General features: G+C 45.3%; 3 protein-coding genes across 4 annotated transcripts; 1 reads left to right on the top strand and 2 right to left on the bottom strand.

Moving 5' to 3' along the window:
* Positions 1 to 1,612: 1,612 nt before the first annotated feature.
* LOC117897729 (peroxidase) lies at positions 1,613 to 22,993 on the top strand. Its single transcript, XM_034806756.1, has 10 exons — positions 1,613 to 2,449; positions 12,953 to 13,114; positions 18,144 to 18,226; positions 18,300 to 18,390; positions 20,415 to 20,803; positions 20,864 to 21,037; positions 21,099 to 22,029; positions 22,085 to 22,363; positions 22,426 to 22,522; positions 22,580 to 22,993. Exons 1-10 carry the CDS (start codon positions 2,439 to 2,441, stop codon positions 22,625 to 22,627), a joined length of 2,265 nt encoding a protein of 754 aa, XP_034662647.1. The 5' UTR covers positions 1,613 to 2,438; the 3' UTR covers positions 22,628 to 22,993.
* LOC117897731 (turripeptide Gsg9.2) lies at positions 9,819 to 11,488 on the bottom strand. 2 transcript variants are annotated; one of them, XM_034806760.1, is made up of 3 exons: positions 11,432 to 11,488; positions 10,116 to 10,248; positions 9,819 to 10,060 (listed from the first exon to the last, which is right to left on the bottom strand). In XM_034806760.1, exons 1-3 carry the CDS (start codon positions 11,486 to 11,488, stop codon positions 9,993 to 9,995), a joined length of 258 nt encoding a protein of 85 aa, XP_034662651.1. In that variant the 3' UTR covers positions 9,819 to 9,992. The 2 variants fall into 2 exon arrangements, with proteins under 2 accessions (XP_034662651.1, XP_034662650.1); XM_034806759.1 differs by lacking the exons at positions 9,819 to 10,060; positions 10,116 to 10,248 and adding an exon at positions 11,110 to 11,246 and having other exon boundaries at positions 11,299 to 11,488.
* On the bottom strand, positions 16,534 to 17,925 carry LOC117897730. The gene is made up of 5 exons (XM_034806758.1): positions 17,692 to 17,925; positions 17,440 to 17,631; positions 17,072 to 17,383; positions 16,878 to 17,007; positions 16,534 to 16,822 (listed from the first exon to the last, which is right to left on the bottom strand). The coding sequence occupies exons 1-5, from the start codon at positions 17,899 to 17,901 to the stop codon at positions 16,737 to 16,739; spliced, it is 930 nt and encodes a 309-aa protein (XP_034662649.1). The 5' UTR covers positions 17,902 to 17,925; the 3' UTR covers positions 16,534 to 16,736.
* Positions 22,994 to 23,323: the final 330 nt, after the last annotated feature.

Below are 23,323 nucleotides of genomic sequence, written 5' to 3'. Positions count from 1 at the left end.
ACTCCATGCAGGCTGTATTATGATGTACATGGACAGGGTCCGTCTAACGATAAATATCAATTAAGGCTCCATCAAATGGCTCAATGGCAGCGAGAAAAATTGAAAACTAATACCTCAGACATGCTAATGTTTTGCTCTACATTGGGGCTATGCGTAAACAAAAATGTCACACGCCATTAAAAATTAATAGCATGTTTAAAAAAACAAAACTGAAGAAACCGCAAATCAGGCGCTGCAAAGAGAGAAGTGGAGAAAAAAGGAGCCAAACTCGATGCAGTCAAACCGGGTCGATAATACAAAATTTTCGGTGCTTAATGCTTAGACAACAGCGACGGCCGCAAACAAAAATTGAGTTAAATAAAAGAACAAAAAAAGCGTGGCACAAACAACTTTTCAAAAAAATGCGTGGTTCATATGTACATTGTTAATACGCTTGTTGTTGTTGTTGTTCTTGTTGTTGCTGTTGTCTATGCTGCTGCTGGCTCAAAAATGTTGTTGCACAATATTCGTGCGTTCATGCAAAGCAATTGTCAAATGCGACAAAGCCCAAAGCCAAAGGCCACAAAATCGATACAGATTCAGCTACGGAGAATGAGCTCCTGCCACCACAAGAAAAATCATTTTGCGGTGCTTAGGCAAAATTAATTTCAACTGCTTCGCATTTTGACGTTTTCTGGCCGCACTATTTGTTATATTTATTATTGTTGATCTCATTTTATTGTGTGCTGCTACTCACTCCTAATTTTTGAGTTATGCCGAAGGCTTTCCTGATTTGTCTGTGCGGCTTGACAAATTAAATTAATTGGCTCCAACTGATACGTATGCCCTAGCTCGGACTGGGACGAGGCTCTAAGTGATTGGTCTGCCGGAGGTGCAGCTTGTTTTGGCAAATTGCAAGAAATATACGAAAAATACCAAGCCACAGATTGAGATTTCCTTTATACATGGTCATGGAAGATTGTGGATAGTGATTGGATTTGGTGGTTGTCAGTATTAATTGGGTATATTCCTGTGATGAGCGTTTTATGATTGGGTTGTGCTATGACAGATGTTTTTTTCTATGACTAAAATCAATTTGAAACGAATCCTTGGATTAGAATGGAAGGAACTCCGTCAGCATTTACACTGAAATATTTGTTTTCGAGTATTTTTGATAATTTATATCCAAATATCAGTGCCAAAATTAAGTTCACAAAATGAATAGTTAAATAATAAATACATTTTATTAACGATCTCCTGCGGAACGAGTTTACGCGTAGCGATTTATATTCACAGCTAAGTCTTAAATCTAAATTGTATTTTTAGTGCAGTGATTAATGGTGAATATTTATCACCGTAAAATCGTTTGGTTTATGAGACTCTTGGCGATAATGTTTTAGTTTGGGTTTCTACCAATTAGCGGAATATTAAATCAAAAGACTTGGGAGGCGAACTTCGCACTAGAAAACACTCAAAAGCGCAGCCTTAAACACACCACAAAGCGAACCCAACTCGACTCAAACTCAACTTTCACTCAAGCACGACGATGAAGGCAAGCTCAAGCTTCGTCGTTTGCTCTCGTCTTTGGGCGTCTGATCGTTGAGTTTGCTGCTTCGTTCGCCGATGCCCGTGGCATGCCGGCAACTTGGCTGCTGATAACCAAAGAAAAAAGCCGTTGTATTGGCTGCTATCGCTGCTGCGGTCGCTGTCGGTGTTGACGTCGGAGCCGGCCTCTCCGATCGCTGCCGCTGCTGCTGTTGCTGTTTCTTCTTTTTGTCTTTTCTGTGGCAGCGTTCGACCGGCAGTGTTCAGTTAATATTTGGACACACTCCGAGGAGGTTGTGCAGGCGGACAACAGTACATGGTAGTAACGGTACCCAACACCCAGTGCATACAAAGTGATCTTCTGTGTGTGTGAAAGTGTGGCCGCGACGCGAAGCAGGAAACGGGCCGCTAACCAGCAAGTGTCTTCGATCAAAAATAAAAGAAAAGAAAAAAGAAATAACCAAAAGGCCAGTGACAAAAGGGTGAAACTCGAGAGTAAAAGTTGTGCTGCAGGGAAAAGCCTCACTCAGTCGCGGACAAGTGCTCCCTCCTCCCGCCCATTGGGTTCTCAGAAAGTGCAAAAGACTCTGGCAACGAACTCGCGGCTAAGTCTGCGGCAGCCGCGCCGAGCTCCCACCCGTACTAAAGCACCATCGAACCATCGCAGCAGCCAAAAAAGGCTTAAGATTAATTAAGGCCAACACAGTCCGCATCGAACTTAGCGTGGGGCATCGTCTCTAGTTTATTGCCTTGTCGGCCATAATTGGATTAATTTGCAGCCTTTAGCCATTGCGTGCGAAAAGTATTCGGAGACCAAAAACAAACAAAAAGGCAACAGCCAAGCGCATTTAAAGAAGTCATTAACAAGTCCAACAACGGCCAACGGCCAAGTGGCAACGTGCAACGTCAACGAAATGATCTTAAGGTATGTAAGGTGTCTCGACTTGGCTATTTTTTAATGAGCTGCATTCTCATTTTTGGTACAAATGTTTCCAGTTAATTTTCTAACATAGAAGCCGCCCAACGCCATGCCGCGTGTGTGGCAAGTGGTCATAGTCGCATCGTATAAGTAGTGGCTAAGAATTGTGTCTTACACAGTCGTCGTCGTCGTCGACTGGTTCTTGACATCTTTTCTTTAACCGTTTTTATGTAATTTTTAAGCGTCTAGCGCTTTGTTATGACAACTTTTTGTAAACGAAGTTCTACGAAATTCTTCGAAATTCTTTTGTTTTCTTTTCTCTTTGGTACCCAGTAAATCTTAGAGCACGGTGCGGGGAATGTTCCATTTGTGATGAAGAATGCATTTCCGATTGTCATTTCCGTCTGTCTGTATACAAAAATTAAAAGAAAAAAACATTTTATGTGCGTTCCAGAATAAAATGTTGTACTCAAAAAGTGGGTATCTGTTAGTCGGTATGTCTTCAATAGTGTTCTCACTTTATGTATTTTGTGCGCTCGTGCGTGTGCGTGTGCGTTGGTAACTGGAAAGTTCTGACTCGTTGGCACAGAAAGTTTTTCGTTTGGTATGCGGCATTCTGATGATTTTGGCTGCATGATAAAACGGCATTGCGCCATATTAGTACATTGATTCATCCATTTATATTCAGGTTGAGCCATGGAGCTCTGAGCCATGAGTTGGATGAGTTATCTGCAGAGTCAGGCCCGGCTTTCTGTGTGTCTGTGTGTAAGCTCTGCTTGTCTAACAACTTCCCATGCTAATGGTTTCCTGCCACTTTCTACTAGTGTTTCTTGGCCCCCGGCCACGCGCCATACCCAACCCCCTAATGATGTACAAATCAGCACCCAAAAACAGCGAAATTAATGAGCATACAGGTCACGCTCTTGGCCGTCTCAGCTTCCGCTGCGTTGAGCCGCACCGCTCCAAACTGATCCGCCAAAGTCGCACCTCAGATACGGGCTTAATATGGGGCTCAGCTGGGGTTTTCGGTTTCGGTTTCGATTTAAATATCAATTAAGCCAAAGGTGAAAGATAAGTCTTTAAGCAGGCAAATATACTTAGGAGTAATATTTAAATTGTTTTTTTCCTCAGTATCAATGATAGTTGCAAGGCAATCGGGCTGGAGCTTATCCGCTTTTGCAACAAGGTTGGGCACCGCCACCCGCCCTCATTTTAATCAGCCAGCCAGACAGTACAACTAGCAGCCAGACGATCAGCCAGCCGGGCGTGTCCAGGCTATTTGTCATTACTGGGACCCGTTGCGTTGTTTCTTGTTGACTTGGCCATAATTTGCCGGCATGTTCTACGTCCTAACGGTAGTACCTGGTGGCGGCTCACACCCAACTGGCCAAGAAACTGACTAACGGCTGCAATAAGCATAAAACCCGGCGTTGCCGGGACTTAGCGTCTAGCTGCTAATTGACTGTGCTCTGCTGGGTCGCCTCGTTCGTTGATTTGTTTTTCCAAATCTCGACTGCAGGCCACCATAAAAACAGAGTTATGACCAAGAACAGTCTTAGACTGGGCTCCACTCTGTTTCTTTTCTTTTTTTTTCTGCTCTGGCCAAACGGGGTCATTAACATTGGATGCGAAGTTCAAATCGGGTTGCACAATTGGTCGCAATTGTTTGTGTTTGTGTTTGAGTGTGTTTGTGTGTGTGCCCCTGCTCTATGTTGAACTTCATGTCCAACCAGTTGCCAGCTGAAATCGATCAGGCTGCAGGCGGCAGTCAGCGTTTTACTTTCTCCTTAAATGTAGAAGACGAGAAACGGAGCAGCAAACGGGTTGATTTCCTGACTGCCAGCCTGCAATTGTTGGCTGCATCTGCCTCGTGACTTGCCAGAAATCCAGTCCAGCCCGTCGTGCCTCGGTTTGCCTTGCCACGGCAAAATGTTATAAAATGAAGACATAATTGTGGCCATAGAGAGCGGAGCCAGCCGGGCCAAGCCAGGCCAGGCAGGTTGGTAGGCGGGAAGCGTTGATTGCTCTCCTGTTGAATTTGTGTCAAGGCTGCCAGCACCTCAACTTGCAGTTTGCCGATTTGCATGCACATAAATCAGACAATCGGCCCAATCCCGGACTGGGCTGGGCTTTGGCTGGTGCCAAATTGGAAAGCGGCAAAGTGGCGATCGCGCGAAGTGCATTCAATCGATGTCGAAGTCAAAGTCGAGATCGGGACTGGGCGATAAAGCGTCGCATTGGGCTGCGTATTAATGAGTGCCAAATCGATCAATGTGGGTGCCTTTGTTATGGCCAAATAACAGCCAAAGGCTACCAGGCTTTGACTGCCTCTGGCTGTGGCTCTACCGTCGCCTCTGGCCACTGGCTTCGTTACATAAACTGCCTTACAAGGTTCAGCAGACCCAAGCCAAGAGCCCAGACAACGGCAGTCAAAGCCATGACTTGTGGTAGCATATTGCCGTGGTTTTCCTCTTTTTTATGGGCATAATGCCTGCCTGATGTGTTTGCCACAATTACTCGCACAACTCATGCCCAATCCCCAGCTCAAACCCTCGAACATAAGAAATATTGAAACGACTTATGGCTCAGCCTCACATTGATGGATAAATGGAGGTACATCTATGGATGTACGAGTATATGTAGGTACCTTTATTTAGCAACTGCTCGATTTCTTAAAGTGAATGTTGACCAACATTCACTTTTGACTTACAGATCTCTTTCGGCTGTGGATGATGATGCTGCCGCTGCTGCTGCTGTGGCTGATGATGCGCTCTTAATGCGCTACATTAACGTAAATTACTTAAAATCATTTCACTTTCAAAAGCCCCGATTCACGTCATGCCTGCCCACAACAGGCAACCTTTTGAATTTGTTTCCCATTTTCGATATATATATTTTTAATTAGATTTTTTTTTGCATTAGCTAAACATGCTTTGATTTCGCGAAACCCGTTGATTGATGTTATAACAAAAGAAAGTCGGAGAAGCAGGGATCATGAATGGCATGGTGATGCCTTGATTGAGTGGATGAAAGATGGAGTGATGGAGGTGGAAGAGCGCTCTTTATGAATGGACGCCAGGGGTGGGCCTCTTATTACGATGAACTGATTCAGGTTCAGTGCCGACACATGTTTATGCCACTGAAAAGTGCTTCAAAACTCAACAGATCTTTTATTGGTTTATAGCTGACTCACGGGCCGAGAAAGTGTTACAAATAGCTCTGACAAAATGAAACTTTATTGGGGCACACATGAAATACCAATTGTACACCCAGCGCACCAGCGTGAGAACCGAAAGTGAAAAGTGTTTGTATTCATTTCAAACACTGACTGAGATCAGGGCAGGCCTTGGCGCTTATCAGCGGAACGTCTGCTAATTGAAATGCAGAAGTTGTCGACGCAATTCGCTGCAAATTGGTGCCTCAACTCGGCACAGCTACAGATACGGCTATGAATCGGATCGTGAGAGTCGAGGTAACCCAAATGCAACCGTCAAAATTATGTGGTAACTAAGGCAAAACTATGCTGCAGGCACTCAGGCACACAGGCAGATGCAGCGGCAGAAGCAAAAGTACTCGAAACATAAACAGAAACAGATGCAACTGCCAGTTACGAGTACACAAACACATATCTATATTTCACAAAACAAATAAAAATAAATAAAAAGGTATTTAAATAAAGCAAAAGCGCAAAAAAATGTATGCTGCATGCTGGCATGCTGCGGCTACGCAACACTCAAATTCAGACAAACTGAAAAATGCCGAAGCCCCAAAGTAAAGCAAAACCGAACCCGAATAATCACTTGGCTCATTTGTAGGCAGGCCGAGTGGAGTGCTTGCAACATTCGCACTCAAATTGATGATGATGATGATGATGATCAAGACGATGTGCCAATTGCCAGACATCATCAGACATACCCGAGCTATTGAATGCATAAGCCCGGGTAGCCTACTACACAAAATTTGGTAATTGTTGCAGCTATTTTTAGGGGGGGAAATCTGGGACTCGGATCGACCGGCACGGTGAAAGGCGCCTGCCTGTGGCTATAACATCACGTGGCGTGCTCTTACGCGGTACATACCCATACACAGCCGCCTACATTGCCATTGTCTGAGGATGCTCAGCCGCTCTGTCTCATAGAAGTGCACTTCAAACTCCGCTAAGAAAGTCAAGGCGGTTGACTTTGTTAGAAAAGGCGAAAAAAGGCATTCAAAATAGACATCATAGATGCAAAAGTTGTTTTTCATTTGATTTATGTACAATCAATGGCAGGTCTCTGGACAGCAGCCAGTTTTGCATTGAGCTGCACTTCATAATGTTCGTAGATTTTGGTCAATAAGTTGGCATTGAATCAACAATATTGCCAGCTATGAGGCTGTGGGGCTGACTGGCTGTTTTACTGGGTCTGGGACCAGCCGTTGCAATTTGTATGCAATTAGCCGAGAGCTTGCCAGGTATAAATCTGCAAGAGGCGGTCGCACAATTAATAAGCTGTTAAAGCGTAAAATGCCGTCAGATTGCCAGCTTCGGTTATCAGTCAGAGCAAAGATCGGCGGTGTTTCAGCCCCCGATAGCGGCCCAGGCACTGACACAAGTTGGCCAGTTACATAGCTGCGGCTACAGCTGCAGTTTTGGTTACATTCTATTTGAGCCTAGTCCATAAACTGCACGTAAGCCGTGTCCGATGGCTATCTGGATTGCGTGCGTGGACCGAGTTGGCTGCTTTTTGGTGATATATCAAACCCTTCACATATGCCGAATATCCCAGCCTGTGAGTGGATTTCCTCAGAGCGATTGGATCGTGAGTGGCTTTGTGGGTCAGAGTGGCCCGAATTAAGGCAGCTTTGGCCCGCTTATCTTAGCCCATAACTATGTCCCATCAAATCTGCATTGCCAATTTATGGCCCAGTAAAAAAGAAGGCGACAGTAATGCCACATAAATGTGCGTCATGTTGCAATTGCCGCCGTCTGACACAGCGACTGACTACCTGCCTGCCTGCCTGTGTATCAAGTATGCACCATGTGTTCTCTATAGACTTTTATTTGGTTTCAGCTTTTTACACCGCTGCAATCGAAATGCCAAACGGATGTGAAGACATGAGCGCTACCTGTCTGTAACAGACTCACAGATCTGAGAATCAATTAAGCAATTGGCCGGTGCAAAGCGTTCAGTTGAGCAAAAGCTAAGTGCAACAATTAAAAGTGCCTGCGGCTGGCTGGCATTAGCAATCAGCAATACAAACGAGATTCACTCCGCATGGGTTCCATTGGTTATAAATAGAGCTGCAATTCTGACTCCATGTTTATCTTTGCATATCGAAACTATCTCACACCTGTGCACTCGCTTGTTAGCTTCAATTCAGCATTTTAACTAATTTTAAAACGAATTTTTGCGAGCGAGATCTCTAAAAAATTTGTTTTTCTAGGACAAGCATCGTAAAGCCCACGTTATATTCTTGACTTATGATTTTGGTTGGTCAAAGCAATTTGGACTCGTTCGTTCTGGAACTTGAGAACATTGTTAAAGTGTTTTTATTGTCCAACTTTTGCTTCTCAGCGCAGAATTATACTCGTGAAGCTTATTGTGGGGTTGGAAGAAAAGAATGAAAACGTTTAGTAAATGACAGAGCACCTCAACAAAGCTTAAACCATTGAGCAAAACAATGAATATATAATATATATTATAACATATTATAAATTCGTTTAACACTAATCACAGATTCCACTCGACTATCAGGCAATGCCAGTCAAAACTCTGAGCGAAATGGTGCGAACGTATAACGGAGACCTTCCCATGAGCGTAGCTAATCCATCAACAATTTAGAGTTAAATGGGACTCAGCAGGCGTGAAGAAATGCATATATTCAAGTATTATTTTTATACGCAATCAAGCAATCAAAAAAGTATCAACTTAATCACTATCAATAAAAATGCCTTGCAGACAGATTATGAATTTCTCTTTAGTACTCTACGTATCCAAAGTCATTTCAACACATTTGCATGACAACTAGCAGCAACAGCTAGCTAACAAGAAGCCAGCTGAAGCAGCAGCAGCCACATGCCGAGCAGCAGCAGCAGATTTCCATAGAAAACCTGGCAGACAATGCGAGCGCGATGTGGCAAGCAGCAGCAGCGCCAGGCCGCCACAGCACACGAACAAAGAAAGAGACAAACAAAAAGTCCTATGCACTTGGCACGCCCCTGGTGGTGCCTGGGCTGGGTAGGGGTAGGTGTAGCGGTAGGGGCTCTGTGCCAGGTATTACGGCAAAGATGACATAAGTAGCAGCAGCATCAGAGCAAACTATACGAGTACGATACAATCAGCAGCCATACGAGTACGAGTATGCATTGTCTAACAATGCATCGGGCAATTAACGTATGGCTGAGGCAGAAACAAAATATTATTAGCAAATGTCAACTTTAAGATGCGCTTCAAAATATGCACAGATCTGGTTAGCGGCTGCAGTACAGGACCTATATATATACATATGTGTACGTATATCTGGATGAGATTCTCCCAAGTTGGCGACTTTAATTGGGCAACTGCGCCCGTTCTTTGTTCGTGTCTTGTGGGACTCGCTGTGCGACCCCAAAAGGTTGCCACGGAAAGTTGACAGCTCTGGTCACACACAGATATGTGTGTCATCCAAGTGTTGGCTTCTCTGAGCGAGTGACTTAGATAAGTCGAAGCTGCAAATTTATGTAAAAGTCGTTTGGCCAGCCACCGATCGAGGAGCCAAAATTAATTGACTCTTGCGGGCAGGTGTAAAGATATACCATATACCAAAAATATATTTACAATATATGTATGCATGTGACTATGCATAAATTCAGTTTGGGGCTGGTGCTGGTGCTGGTGCTGAGGCTGAGGCTGTAACTGGTGCTGGCCAGAAGGACGTTGCGTGCAGGCCTTTCACAAAAGTTGTCGCCCCAAAGGCGAGCAACAATTAATTGACTTACGCAGTGGCCTGCTGGCCCGCAACTCTGATCTGCATCTCTGACTTCTGCGTCTGTCCAGGCAGTCAATTAAGTCAGCGATCTACAGACCATGCGCCGTCCCTCTCCCAGTTGCCGTCTCCGTCCACCGTCCTGGCCAATTTGTGAGCCGCGCACGCGTGGCAGTGTCTGGGCGTGGCAGCATGTCAACCCCAGAGCTCTAGTCTGTGTGGGCGAATGCGTTTTGTTGGCATTCTAATTGCCCTGTCATGATGGCTAATGAACGAAGTGCCATTTGGTGAGCATTCCACTCATAACGCAAAATACTTATACGAGTATGTTGCACGCTCCGCGCACTTTGAGGTCCATAACATTTTTGATTTGTGTGAAATATTTAAAGGGCAACCTTGAGCCAAATTCATGTCTGTGCGAATAACAAAATGAAATGAAAGTGGTTCGCCGGTCACGAGTTTTAATAAGCATTTAATCCAGTTATCTCCCAAAAGTATGAAGTTGCAAATCATGGAAGCTGTACCTGAATTATATGACTGTGTGTAAGTCTTCTGTTTACTTTCTGCTCTTGGGATTATCTACTTGGGACTTGGGCTATACAAATTACTGTCGGATAACAATGCAGTCTCTTGTCTCCACTCTGCAGGCTGCATTTGTCCGTATAATCCAATCTGCAATTCAAAATAAAATAGTATTCGATAATACAATAGAAGATCGTTGACTTACTCTGATTGCGCTGGCAATTCTGATTTCGCAGTGTGCATGTATTGGGGAAGGTGCAGACGTCGGTTATGCCACGACGTGTCCAAGTTGCACAAACAGGACTGAAGAGCCTGGTACAGACTCTCGGGCATTGTCCCTCAGCCAGAGACAGGCAATCAGAACAATAATGCAAAGAGATCTCATCATATTGACAAAATTTTTGTGAATGATATTTAATTCTGGATACGCCCATTTATAGGGCAGAGCCCGACAGATGTTCTGAGCAGAAGAAAGTAAAAACTGTGCCCGTACAAAGAAGTTCATTGAAGTGAACAAATTTCACACTTTACCGAATGAGGCTACTTGTACTCCACAGTTATACTCAGATCCCCTCCAATCTGTAATGGACTTGTAATAAACTATACTGCCGTTGTGATTAATATGCAAGTTTAATGATTTATTGCTTGGGCAAAATATTGTAGACGGGCGCAGCCTATTGTTTCGCCTGGGCACGGTCCATTTCTCCTTACAATCCAATCTGCAAGAAAGCAATGGTAAGTATATCATAATTTCATAAATATCGCTTGCTTACTCCGATTTAGCCGGCATCTCTGTAGACGAAGAAAGCATTCATTGTGGATGCTACACATGTCGGTTCTGCCATTACGCGTCCATGTGGCACAAATACTACCAGTATCCATCGTACAGTTTTTGGGGCAGTTTGCTTGGTCCGTAGCCAGAGCCAGGCTGCTTAGGGCAATCAGCAGAATGAGGCTAAGAGATCTCATGATGTTGACAAAACTTTTGTGACTGACTCTTAATTCTGGATAAGGCTATTTATAGGGCAGAGCCTGGCATATGTTTTGGGCAGAACACAAACAATTTAGTTCCTGAAACTTTTGTGCAAATACTGCTTTATTCCCGTACAATAAGATTCCTTCATTTATACAATTGGATGCCTTGAACAAAGTTCACTACAGAAAAGTATGAGTTCATTTAAATCATCTGTCAATTGTTCTGATACTGACAATAATATGCAAGTTTATTGAATTATTACAGTGCTTGGGCAACAGAAATTACAACAATTTTACTGTAGCAGGGATCTGCAGTTTCTTGTTTGATCAGTGCAGGCGACATTTGCCCTTAGAATCCAATCTGCAAGGACACCAATTAGTTTTTCATAGTTTGATAAATGTCGTTGACTTACCCCTATTGAGCTTGCAAATCTGATTCCTCATGGTGCATTCATTGGGGAAGGTGCAGATATCGGTTATGCCACGACGGGTCCAACTGGCACAAACAGGACTAAAGAGCCTGGTACAGACTCTCGGGCACTGTGCCTCAGCCAGAGCTAGGCAGCTTAAGGCAATCAGAAGAACGATGCAAAGAGATTTCATGATGTAAAAAATCAAGTGAATTTTGGTTAACTCTAGTGAAGGCTTTTTATAGGGTAGAGGCCGGCAGATGTTCTGAGCTAAACATTTGTGCAAATACTTGAGTTTTCCCCTACAAAAGATTCATTGAAGTATACAAATTATCAGATTTACTGCATTGGGTTACCTTTTCAGGCCCCCTTCAATGTGTAATGGAATACAGGGCCCATGTTGTGGCACGTCCGACAAGGTATCACATTTAATGTGGTCTCTTGAAAAGAAAGCCTCAACTGTGCCAAATGAAAAGTGAAAGGACTTAAGTGCGTTATTGTTTCTGCTCGGGCTTATATAAGCGAACCTGCTGCCCAGGGAGCTTTGCCCTTCGGTGGGTCTTTCAATGAAAAGCAAAGTACTTTCACTCTTTAGTGTATTTACCGAGTGTCAGCAGCATCATGAGGTACAACATAAATTTACTATAAAAATATTTACTAAGCATCATTAAAACTTACTCAAATATTTTTTAGTTTTTGCTCTCTTATAGAGTTCGGAAAGTATAAGTAAAACTATAAATAAAGTGAGAGTTATTCGAGAAAAATTCTGTTAAAATATTAGAAAATTCATATCAAACGATTAATGAAAGAAGTTAGCGATTTTGGTAAACGAAAAAACCCAAAAAATGCCCAAAAAACAAGGAAATAATTATAATTATTTGTTAATTGATGTAATTGATAATTGTCAGCCAATTGTTTAGCAAAGTATTTAAAGTTCAGTTACTCAAAGTTCACGTCCTTAAATAATTGAGAAATTAGTCTTTAAATTGCAATTAAATACTTAAACTCATTTTAATTGTTTTCAATTCCCTGCAAGGGTATTTGTGGCAGTCCATGCTTTGATTTATATCAGCGAAAATAAGGGGAACACTGAATGGGTTGTAAATTAAAGCCATATACTTTTACTGTTAGCCACAAATAACAATAGCAATCAATAGCAATAATTATCAAAAGGCATTAACAATTGCCCGAAAATATGTTTTTGTTGCTGCGTTTTTTTGTGGTCGAGTAAAATCTGGTCAGGCGACAAAAGCCAACAAGGCATTAACACGAGCCCCGAAGTCATAAATCCGAGCGCATTAAATCGAAATATAAAAGCAAGGCTGCCAGATGTCAGATGTCAGGTTCTCCCACCATGCCCTGCCTCCACCGAAACGCCCAAAACAATGACCAGTCCAAAAGCAATGACCGTTTGGACTTACCAATACCAATACTTTTAGCTATGGCCACAGACACACCAACACCAAAATGCAAATAGCCCATTGGCAGCAGGGACAGCTGCCATATGTGCCGTTTCGCCGACCTGTGGCTGTTGGCTGATTAATGCTCTTGGCCACGGGCGTGTTTCTATTTGTCAAAGAGGCGTGCCGCCTCCACTGCATATATGCACTTGGGTATAACGTATTAATTTGCCTCTCTGCCACTCGTCTACTTTCAGAATACTTCTGCTCTCCCTTGTGGCCGCCGGCGGGCAGGCGCAGTATCATCAGTTTGGCGAGCAGCTCCAGACGGCCCATGGATCGGAGTGCGCCCTGTTGCTGGCCGGACCTGGTCGCTCCTCCGTCTACGACTACAATGTGAATCTATTCCGCGGCACTCTGTAAGTACAAATAGAGACTGTGTGTTGTCGCTTTTGCAGAAAAAAGTGGCTCGGCAGCATTCTGGGTTATGTTTGAGACTCAAATATTTGAACGTTGACACCGAAACGGCGCAAATGCCTGACTGACAGCCATAAATCTTGGCTCTGTCTCTGGCTGTCGCAGTTTTTTTTTTGCCGCTGCTGCTTGTTTGAGCAGTGGCAACATGGGGCTGCTACCTGTCGATGCTCTACACCTACGACAACATGGCCCAACACAGGCTTTGAGCTAATCATTAGCAACAGCCGCAACAGCAGCAGCAGCAGTAAAAACATATGGGAGAGGCGAGTCGAGTGACGTTGCTGAAGTTGCAGTTGCAAGGAAGCGGTGTGATTGCTGTGCCTTGGGAGGTACCATGGTGAGTGCGCCTGCTGAGTGATGTGATGGCATCTGCTGCAGCACACGACTAGTTGCCACATTAGACAGTCGACGTCTTCATTCAGGCGCATGGGGAAATCAAAAGACTTTTCTTGGAACCCATTTGCGTTTTATTTAACAAACAATTTCTTCCTCAAATCTATTTCTTCTTGTTTCATATAAGGATGCTGGGTTGTCTTTGTTGCGTGATGCTTTCTCTTCCTTGGACTTGAGTGCCAAGGTTGCGCGGTTTTCGGTGCCTCTGTGCTCTCCATTTGCAAGTCCCTTGTAAAAGAATCTTCAAGAACTCGTCTTAAGTTCTTATCCATTGGAAATTTGACTTCTGCCTGGCGACGTTTCTGGACCATTGTATGGTGCGGCTTTGTTGAATTTTTGTGTGTTCCTTGCTTGCGACGTTTCTTCACTTTTCGGGCAGGCGCTTGTGTTGTTGGTTTCCATATTTCGTCCATTATCTGATTGCAATCCCTTGTCGGCCACTGGCAGGGCTCGTTGCTCTGCAGGCGCCACCCTGCAAGTGAGAGAAGTTTTATCCTAAATTCTAAATTAAATTTAATTTCATTTTGCTCAACTCACCGTTGGGCGATGCTAATGCAAATTCGTCAAAGAAGCAAATGTTGAGGAAGGTGCAGACGGTGCGTGTGCCTGCTTGAGGCCTAGAGCCGCACACCGGAGTCTCCTCCAAGGTGCAGTTAGTAAGTGGTCCGGGATCGGAGCTCTTATGCTTGGCCTGGCTGAGGCCAAGTAACACGAAGAAGATCAGGACTGCTGGCAATCTCATTCTGGTCGGTCACAGCACACTATAGGTCTAACCGATGGTTTGATTGGTTTTATATAGGGAAAGAGCTGCCCCTAAGAGGTGTCAAAACAGACCCAAGCCAAAACACTTGCTCAGAATTAGTTCTTAGGTATAACAAGCACGATGAAGCATGGCAGCAGATGGTTTTGGCCTCGAACAGGCCTCGAGCGACGACATCGACGACCGCGACGACAGCGCAGACATATGATGCAGACAGACGCATCATGAAGTCACATGACAGACCAAAGCAACTTATTAGTAAAGGAAAAAAAAGAAACAAAAATGCAAGCAAACCGCACGACTAAAAGCCGCAAACATAAATAGCAAAACAGCAAACCAGCATCCAAACAAATGGCATTGCAACACTTGCAGATGTTAAAGGAAAAACGGAAAAACGTAAAGACGAAAAAACGGAAAAGCTGTAAAATAAACCCACCTGTGCTGCCGTGGGGCCGAAACCACCATTCAGATGGCAGACTTTTGTCTTGAAATGATTTCGAAAAGTGACTTTGAAACACTGCCAAGACACAATGCCTCCCGACGTGAACTTCAGCCAGCACTTATGGCACTGGCCTGGCACTTGGCCGCCAGCACAGATATCTATATTTTAAATGTCACACGATCCAGATCGAGATTGAGCCGCTGAAAACTGTTCGATGCTCTGATCGAATACGAGTATCTGTGTGTGTGTGCGGGGGTCATCTGGAATTGGAGCTAATTTGGGGTCGCCGGCCATCAAAACGTGAGTCTGCAAGATCGTTAAAGCTGACTTTGGCTTGGCGTGGATGTTGAACCTGGCTGCGTTGCGGTCAGCTGGGGGAAAAATGCAGCCAACAATTGGCAGCGGCAACCTACTTAAACTTAAATACTGGTTTTGGCACGGCCACTTTCATTGCGGCCTCTGCAAAAAGAAAAAAAAAACTGTTTGTCTACCACAAGTCTGTATCTGTCTCTGTATCTGTATCTGAGTCTGCAACTGCAACAGTAACAGCATCTCTGTCTGCATCTCCGTCTCCCCGCTTACATCTGCGTAAGCGAAGTAGCCCCTTAGAGACACACGATGGTCGCTCTCCATGGTTATGCCATGGGGCGGCCACCGAAATGTTGAGAAAAAGGTGAAACAGACCCGCTCTCGCATAGATAAATGATATTTGAATATTTTGCCAGCGCGTTTACGACACGCTTTTGCAATTATTCACAATATTACGCATACGCCGCAGCAGTCCATGCAACTCAATACGGTTTCGCTTCGATCAGGAAGTGTGTTTGGTCGCGCACCTGCGAGCGCATATTGAATTCACGATCCCCGGGCCCAATATTCGTAACATTAGTTTTTACTTTGCAGCCAAACACACAATCAGGATAACAAGTACGAGTACAGGTACAGGTCCGAGCCGCACAGAGACTGTGCGGGACTCTGGCAGTGCGTGCCGCATGCAAGCAACTTTCTAGTTGGCCCAAAACTCTCCGGCTATGCGCACATTGAACTTACCACGCGCACTAAATTTTGTGGCTAACTAAGGTTGTTTTTTTCCTTCCTTTTTGCTTTTGCACAAAAATTAACTGGCAGACCAGTTAAGTGCCAGACATTGCCATTTTCGATTTCAATTTGACAAATTTGCCTAAGAAAAATGCGTGGCAACTTGGCGACTTGCCATGGCGAAGATGAAACGCACTGACAACAAAAATAGCCATGCTAATTCACTGTACAAGTTTTCACAATATATCTAAAGATATCGGGAAAAGGATTTAAAATAATTTGAATACCAAAACCAAATAAAGTTTTATATTTGGAAAAGAGTTCGTCCAATAAGTATCTTCAGTACATCAATACTTGTATCCTTTTTGGATACATGATGCTGTGGTGGGTTTGGTATGCTCCATTAACGGATACGTACGCATTTAATGGCTGCAAGTTCGTGAAAAATGTTGCTTTTAGCTGAAATGGTTTTGCATTGCGTGTATTGGCCATGTGTCTATGTCGCTGCTATTTGTTGGACATTTTTCTCTGTTCGTTTTGCTGTTGCTTTTGCTGCTGCTGCTGCTTCTACTGTTGTTGCTGCAATTACTTAATACTTACGCATTGTTAACACGCATCGTTGTCGCCTGACACGCGTTTTACATGTCGCACCATTCGAGGAAGTGGCTGCCCCCCATTTAAGGGGAGGATTTTCTCGGGCAGATGCCCAACATAAGAAATTTGCGTGTTTTTGGCATTTAATTAACAAACCGGCTGGCAAACACATAGAGAGACAAAAATATGCAATGTTAAAGTTAAGTTTGTTACTGTAACAGTTACAGTTGGAGCCACAGTTGTCCGTGTTTTGTTTTGGCCACAGCCTCCGCGAGATGGAGATGTCGAGGCTGACCGTTTCCTGTTGCGCGGAAAATCCGCCACAAGCCGGTCGACTCTAGTCATATTCAGCTCCGATGGTTAGGCTGATGGCTCCAGGCTGGACAAAGGTCTGATGGTACCATTTGTTAGTGTCCAAGACAACTGGAAGTGTATTGCATTAGCTATCGTTATTCCATATAATCCAATTTGTACCCACTAATGTCACCCTGCCGCACCACCACATCGAAGCTGCGGCATTGGAAATAACACTCGGGTGGGGGCACCAGCAGCCAGCGCTTGCTGCCTGCCAGCTGCGCCTGCCACGACGGGAGTCTCACGTTGTCAATCTGTATGGAAAGAGATGGAATCAATCAATAAGTCCCCAACTGCTCACCCCTGTCGCATACGCACATGCATTTGTGCTCCCAGTCCGGATGTGCCAATGAAGAACCAATCAACTGCATTATTCTCCGAGCTTTCAGGCAGGAAATAGGGTCTGCCGTAGTGCCTGCGAAACTCCTCGGCCGTTTCCGCATGACAATTGCTCCAGCCAAAGTACCACGGCTGCTCTCCCTCCTTCAGTGCCACTCGCTCCTCTGGCATGTCCAATGCCTCATAGATGTCCTCGAATCCCGTCTTGTAGGGCAAAAACTGACAGTCCCTTATGCGCTGCTTACGCATCGCCTTGCCATAGACATCACGAAAGTACCAGTAGTCGAAGAGCTGTTCCAAAGTGATTACTTTTGCTCTGAAGATGTTCCACTGATTGTGCTACCCACCGATATTGCTGTCCAATTTTGTGTCGCATCGCTGACAATAACAGGCGCTCCACTGTATGCATATTTTCTCTCAAACTCCTTCGGACCAATCTCTTGGAGACGTGGCACACTTTTGATGTTTACACAGAACTCACAGCTCTCGGGTGGTCGCAGAGCATAACGCAAGGGACGCGGCAAGGAGAGGGCACAATTCTAAGTGCAAAAGGGAGAGGCAATAAACAAGTCTGGGATCGCGGAAGTCCCTTCCCTCACCTTTCCCTGTAGCTCCTCTTGATAGTACTTCAAACTGACCAGCAGCACAATGATCACCAGAAAGACTTTGAGCCATTTGGTCAACTTTGGACTAAAGTACGAGGTTTCGCCTGAGCTGCGCAACAAGTCCTGAAAATGTTCACCCAAATAGTTTGGCTTATGGCTTTTCAGTATTTGGTTGAGCCTGCTCTGTGCCTGCTTTAGATCCATGCCGATGATGTTGCCTCGACCAAGTCACGTTCCGCACTGTGGCCAGGAATCGAGAGCTGCTCGCTTCATAGCCGCCTGATGCATTCTCCTGGCAATAATTTGATTATCCGCCACTGCGCAGGCCTCTAAAGAAGGAAGGGTGTGTGTGTGGGCTTGTGGTAGCATGTGATAAGGGACAAATTGTCTGTTATTGCCAATTGAAAACACTTTCACATCAATCTGTTCATTGTGGCTCTTTGCAGGAATCCCTACAACAATGGACCCGGCACTTGCATCACCTACGATGCCATCAATGCGGCCTACTTGGATGCACGGAAGCGTATACGTAAGTGGGAGGACTGGGGAAGTGGGTCTCTCTTTATGAAATGGATAATATAATGTCTTGGGTGTGTTTGCAGATGTGGCACAACCCAAGTCGGACTGGAAGCCGGAGGAGCTGGCCACCGTGGGCGAGCTGCTGCTCGACATTTCCATACAGTTGGCTCGCACGTAAGTAATCCACGGTAAACGCATTTGAAAGTTGCCCTGACACGCCCACCATCCAGCTCCCTCGGCACTAATAACCGTTGCCAAATAACGCATGACAAGGCAGTTAAGTCGTGCAACACGGTTAAGACCGCCTGCAGTCATCGAATATGTATGAGATTTCGGCCTGTCTTGTCTTGTCTTGTGTTTTCTTGTGTTTGCCAGCCTTCAAGGTTCTGTGCTCCGCCGAAATCGGAACATAAAAGCATCTGCGGGATATGTATATGGAGTTTTTTGAAAGTCTGGCACATGCAAATGCTAATTGCAATGCCGAAATTTGTGCTCCGCGTGCTCTGACTGATGGCCAGTCACTGGTGCACAGGCACTCGAGTTGCACACGAGGCCTTCTTCCATGCGCTACACGCTTCCCCACTGCCGCAACCGCATTTTTGGCATACAAAAATATTTGCAGCTATTTGTTGAGCTTGCAGCAGATGAAAACAAACGCGGATTATGCAATGAACCGCTGTGCCAGACACTGAGCCACAGTGAGAGTGCGCGTGACTATCTTCCCCGATACTCCGATCCAAACCCGCGCACCCCCCAACACCCAAAGCACCCAGAAGCTGCGGAAGATGCCACACTGCATTTCCAGTTTTATTTCTCCTTTTTATACCCCGTAAACGTGGAGTACAGGGGGTATATTGCATAGACATATCAGAAGGTAGAATAAAGTCGGTAAAGACTTTGACTCACGGAGACCTTTGGCCTGAAAGTATCACTCGAAAAACAAAAATCATTCGGGAAAGGTCCATCCACCAAGGTATCTACAACTTCGATCCTGAAGCCTTTCTTTCTGCACTCTGGAGTTGGCTAACGATTGGCTATTGCATGGCAGTGGAGTGGAGTGGTGAGAAGTGTTGCGGAGTGGTATGTGGGTAAGCGGGTTGCCAAGTCAGTTGGCCACAGTTGGCGGCCAGAGCATGTGCTCAAATGTTGGTCCCCTCTGCCCACGGTGCAATGTGTTTGACTTTCATTCATCGCGTCTAAGGCTCCGCTCGGGTCGTCTTCGCCTACCGCATCTTCAACTCCAACTCCAACTCCAACTCCAGCTGATGCTCAAGCTGATGCAGCTGCGACTGGTTCAATTGCCGTTGTATAATCTTTTGATTATGGCTAATAACATGTTGTAAACGGCAAAAGGCGACTGGCTGTTGGCTGTTGCCTGTTTTGTGTATGGGCTATTCTATAAAACAAAGAGTCGACTGTAAACAGGATGTCATGCAAATGAGGAGATGTAATGTAATGTAAATCATTGATGGAAGATTGATTTGTTGCCGTGACGGAGTGAATCACGCTGCAAGATCTTTTGTCTTGTGTTTTTTTCGCGGCTTTCACGACCCTAAAGCACCATTGTACCACATCTAAATTGCAGACTCGCTTAAAGACTCAATTGGCTGTGAAGTTTTACAGCTTTCCACTTCCCATCTCACTATCACATCACACACAATAGATGCCCAGAAACAATTTCCCTTTGGCTTTTCTCGCTTTCTCATGCACTTGAGGAAGAGCGGTCTATGGCGTCTGAGGCGGTCCCTTTGGATATTTATGTGTCTATGTGCCGGCACTGTGGTTTTCTCCCCTTTTTCTGGAGCTTTTAATTGCCTATAAATACGAGTTTGTCAGCCTAAGAGACTATCGAGCCAAAATTGAAAAAAGGCCGAGACCAATTGAAAGTAAACAAACAAAAAAGTTTGCCACTGTCAACGTCAGACATCAACATCAATATCTGTCAGTGTTGGCCAGGCCAAAAGCGCGTTAATTACACGCCGTTTGCTAACTGGGCTAATACGTTAATTTTGCAATTTTCCAATAAACATTTCGCGTAGCGCAGAGAATCGGACAGGCAGTCACAGTCAGTCAGAGAGACACAGGAAAGAGCCAAGTTTAGCGATATCCGCAGTTGCGCGATGAACGTGAACCGCATTTAGATGCAATTAATCTCACACAGACTGGCAACTCAATTCGGTTTTCCTTTTATGTTCCAGCTATGGACTGTCCTACGAGGAGATTGAGAAGGGTCTGCCCACGATTGACACATCGAAGACGATGATACGGGAGGTGTGTCCGCCCTTCTTTGCGGGCGTCGAGTGCCGACCGGGAAAGTACCGTCGCTTTGATGGACTCTGCAACAACATTGAGCATCCCACTTGGGGTGCGGCGAATGCTCCCTTCCAGCGACTGATTGGGCCGCTCTATGCGGATGGCATCAACGCCCCACGGATATCGGTTACAGGCCGGGACCTGCCCTTCTCGCGTGTCGTCTCACGCACCATGCATCCCGACGATGGCTATCATGATCACGCGGGCACCGTAATGGTCATTGCCTGGGGTCAGTTCATGGATCATGACTTCACGCTCACGGGCACACCGCTGGGTAGGTCTCGATTTGCAATAAGCAGCTGCGGTGTAAATGCAATCTTGAATCCCCCCACAGATCCCATCAACCGCAACGATCCGGAGGAGTGTTGCAAGCGTCCGCTGCATCTGAAGCATCCCTACTGCAACGAGATCCGCGTGCCAGATGATGATTACTTCTATCGCCTCTTTAATGTCAAGTGCATCGATTTCGTGCGCGGCTTCCCATCGCCACGACCCGGCTGCCGACTGGGTAAGTTTCAATCGACCTTTTCCAATTGGCAGCCCAACTAACACTCCTAAACTCTGTTCAGGATCCCGCCAACAGTTCAACACTCTTACCGGCGTCATCGATGCCAATACTGTGTACGGAGTGAAGGAAGCATTTGCCCGCAAACTACGCACTGGCTATGGTGGTTTGATGCGCATGAATCCCGTGTTCCAGGAGTACGGCCTGAAGGATTTGCTGCCCCTCAAGCTGGACATACCCGACGAGGGCTGCACGCGACCCAACAAGAGCATGTACTGCTTCGAGGGCGGCGAGATTCGTGTGAATGAACAGCTGGTCCTCACCTGCATGCACACCCTGATGGCACGAGAGCACAATCGCGTGGCCACTGGGCTGGCGCAGATCAACAAGCACTGGGACGACGAGACCCTCTTCCAGGAGGCACGACGCATCAACATTGCCATTGTGCAGCACGTGACATACAACGAGTTCCTGCCCATTCTTCTGGGCAAGGAGGTGATGGAGAAGTTCGGCCTGGTGCTGCAGAAGGACGGCTACTGGGATGGCTATGATTCGGCAGTGAATCCGGGCATCATTGATTCCTTTGCCGGTGCCGCCTTCCGCTTTGGACACTCGCTGCTGCCCACCGCCGTGGAGCGCTGGTCGAAGGCCCACAAGTTCATTGCCTCGAAACGATTGTCGGACTTGATTCGTCGTCCCTACGATCTGTACCGTGCTGGTGTTCTGGATGAGTACTTCATGGGTCTGATGAACCAGGTGGCCCAGGCCATGGACGACTCCATCACCCAGGAGGTGACCAACCATTTGTTCAAGAAGGAGGGCGCCCGCTTTGGCATGGATCTGGTCTCGTTCAACATGCAGCGCGGTCGCGAGTTCGGCATTCCCGGCTACATGGAGTTCCGCAAGTTCTGTGGTCTGCCCACCTCCAACACATGGGACGAGATGTACGGCTCCATGCCCAATGAGACAGTCCTGCGTTATGGCAGCATCTTTGAGTAGGTTTTCGAGGATTTATTTTCGACTTTTACTTACATTTAACTTCACTTGCAGTCACCCATCTGACATTGATCTGTGGTCTGGCGGTGTTTCGGAGAAGTCGCTGCCTGGCTCTATGCTGGGACCGACCTTTGCCTGTGTCATTGCCACCCAAATGAGTTATCTGCGCCGTGGCGATCGCTTCTGGTACGAGCTGCCCAATCAGCCCTCATCCTTCACACCCGAACAACTTCAGGAGATACGCAAGGCGAAGCTCTCCCGCTTGATTTGCGACAACACCGACTTGATAGACACCGTGCAAATTTATCCCATGGTATTGCCAGATCACGAAATGTAAGTGGAGCTGTCAGACCTGCAATGAGGAGATACCTTACTACATTTTTGCTATATTTTAGTAACCCTCGAGTGCCCTGCAAGAGCGGCATTATTCCCTCGATTGATCTTACCAAGTGGGCAGACTTTGGCAATCATGGCGTGGATCCCTCACTCTATGTAAGTTATTGGAATCTATTTCAAATGAAAGTTTTACTTATCTATTGAACATTTCAGAACTACATTAATGAAATACCCGATACGCTACTCAACTTTAGGAAGTAAATGCCATTTCTGTGTTTGTTTAACAATCTGGATTCATTTTTTTGGCCTCCACATACACTGTCCGTTCTCCTCCTCTGCAGTTCTGCATTTTCATTCTTTCCTACTGCTGCTTAGTCTCTTTACTAGTCTATGCTCACCATTCGCCTCTCCATTCAGCATTTCTGTAGCCAGTCAGTAGTTTGACACTGCCATTTTCTTCAGTTCAGAGCTCTTTCCAGCATTTCCGCGCATACTCGTAAAATCCATACATTTGTTGTATATATTATTATTAAATAGCAGAAATAGAGCGATTAAGTTAAATGATATTGAAGACCGGAAAACCGAACAAGAAACCTTTAATAATTATAAAATTTATTTTTATGTAAGTTTTTGTATATGCAACTATTTTTTAAATAAAATAAAAAAATAAAAAAAGTGTGTGCTGAATTGAAAGGTAAGGCTGAAGAGTCATTCTTCTGGCATGGGAATATTTCTAGTTTTTAACAACTGGAGCTGTCATTTTGTCAATGCTGGAAGTCTTGGCTTGCGTCTCTGTTTATCGGATATTTTTTTTAAATAAGAAATTATTTGTTCAAGTACCAGCAGATGGTTTTAAGAGCCACAAAGAATCACCATTAAAAGTAGTAACTGTAAGTTTATAATTGGAGCAGTTTTAATGGAAAGATAAGGCCAAATATAAAAGACAAATCCTTCTTG

This window comes from Drosophila subobscura, chromosome O (genome assembly GCF_008121235.1).
Source record: "Drosophila subobscura isolate 14011-0131.10 chromosome O, UCBerk_Dsub_1.0, whole genome shotgun sequence".
Taxonomy (NCBI): Eukaryota; Metazoa; Arthropoda; class Insecta; order Diptera; family Drosophilidae; genus Drosophila; species Drosophila subobscura.
Note: the sequence above shows the minus strand (reverse complement) of the source record. Positions and strands in the feature narration are given on the sequence as shown.

What these genes read in the sequence shown, in the direction of transcription:
- LOC117897729 (XM_034806756.1), top strand. An exon ending in ACGACCCGGCTGCCGACTGG is followed by an intron (nt 21,038 to 21,098) that starts GTAAGTTTCAAT and finishes AACTCTGTTCAG; the next exon opens with GATCCCGCCAACAGTTCAAC. An exon ending in GCGTGGATCCCTCACTCTAT is followed by an intron (nt 22,523 to 22,579) that starts GTAAGTTATTGG and finishes TGAACATTTCAG; the next exon opens with AACTACATTAATGAAATACC.
- LOC117897731 (XM_034806760.1), bottom strand. Translation starts at nt 11,488, where the DNA reads ATGAAATCTCTTTGCATCGTTCTTCTGATTGCCTTAAGCTGCCTAGCT. An exon ending in GCTGCCTAGCTCTGGCTGAG is followed by an intron (nt 10,249 to 11,431) that starts GCACAGTGCCCG and finishes TCTCTGGCTGAG; the next exon opens with GGACAATGCCCGAGAGTCTG. An exon ending in GAATTGCCAGCGCAATCAGA is followed by an intron (nt 10,061 to 10,115) that starts GTAAGTCAACGA and finishes TTTGAATTGCAG; the next exon opens with ATTGGATTATACGGACAAAT.
- LOC117897730 (XM_034806758.1), bottom strand. Translation starts at nt 17,901, where the DNA reads ATGGATCTAAAGCAGGCACAGAGCAGGCTCAACCAAATACTGAAAAGC. An exon ending in AAAATTGGACAGCAATATCG is followed by an intron (nt 17,384 to 17,439) that starts GTGGGTAGCACA and finishes ACTTTGGAACAG; the next exon opens with CTCTTCGACTACTGGTACTT. An exon ending in GACTGGGAGCACAAATGCAT is followed by an intron (nt 17,008 to 17,071) that starts GTGCGTATGCGA and finishes CTTTCCATACAG; the next exon opens with ATTGACAACGTGAGACTCCC.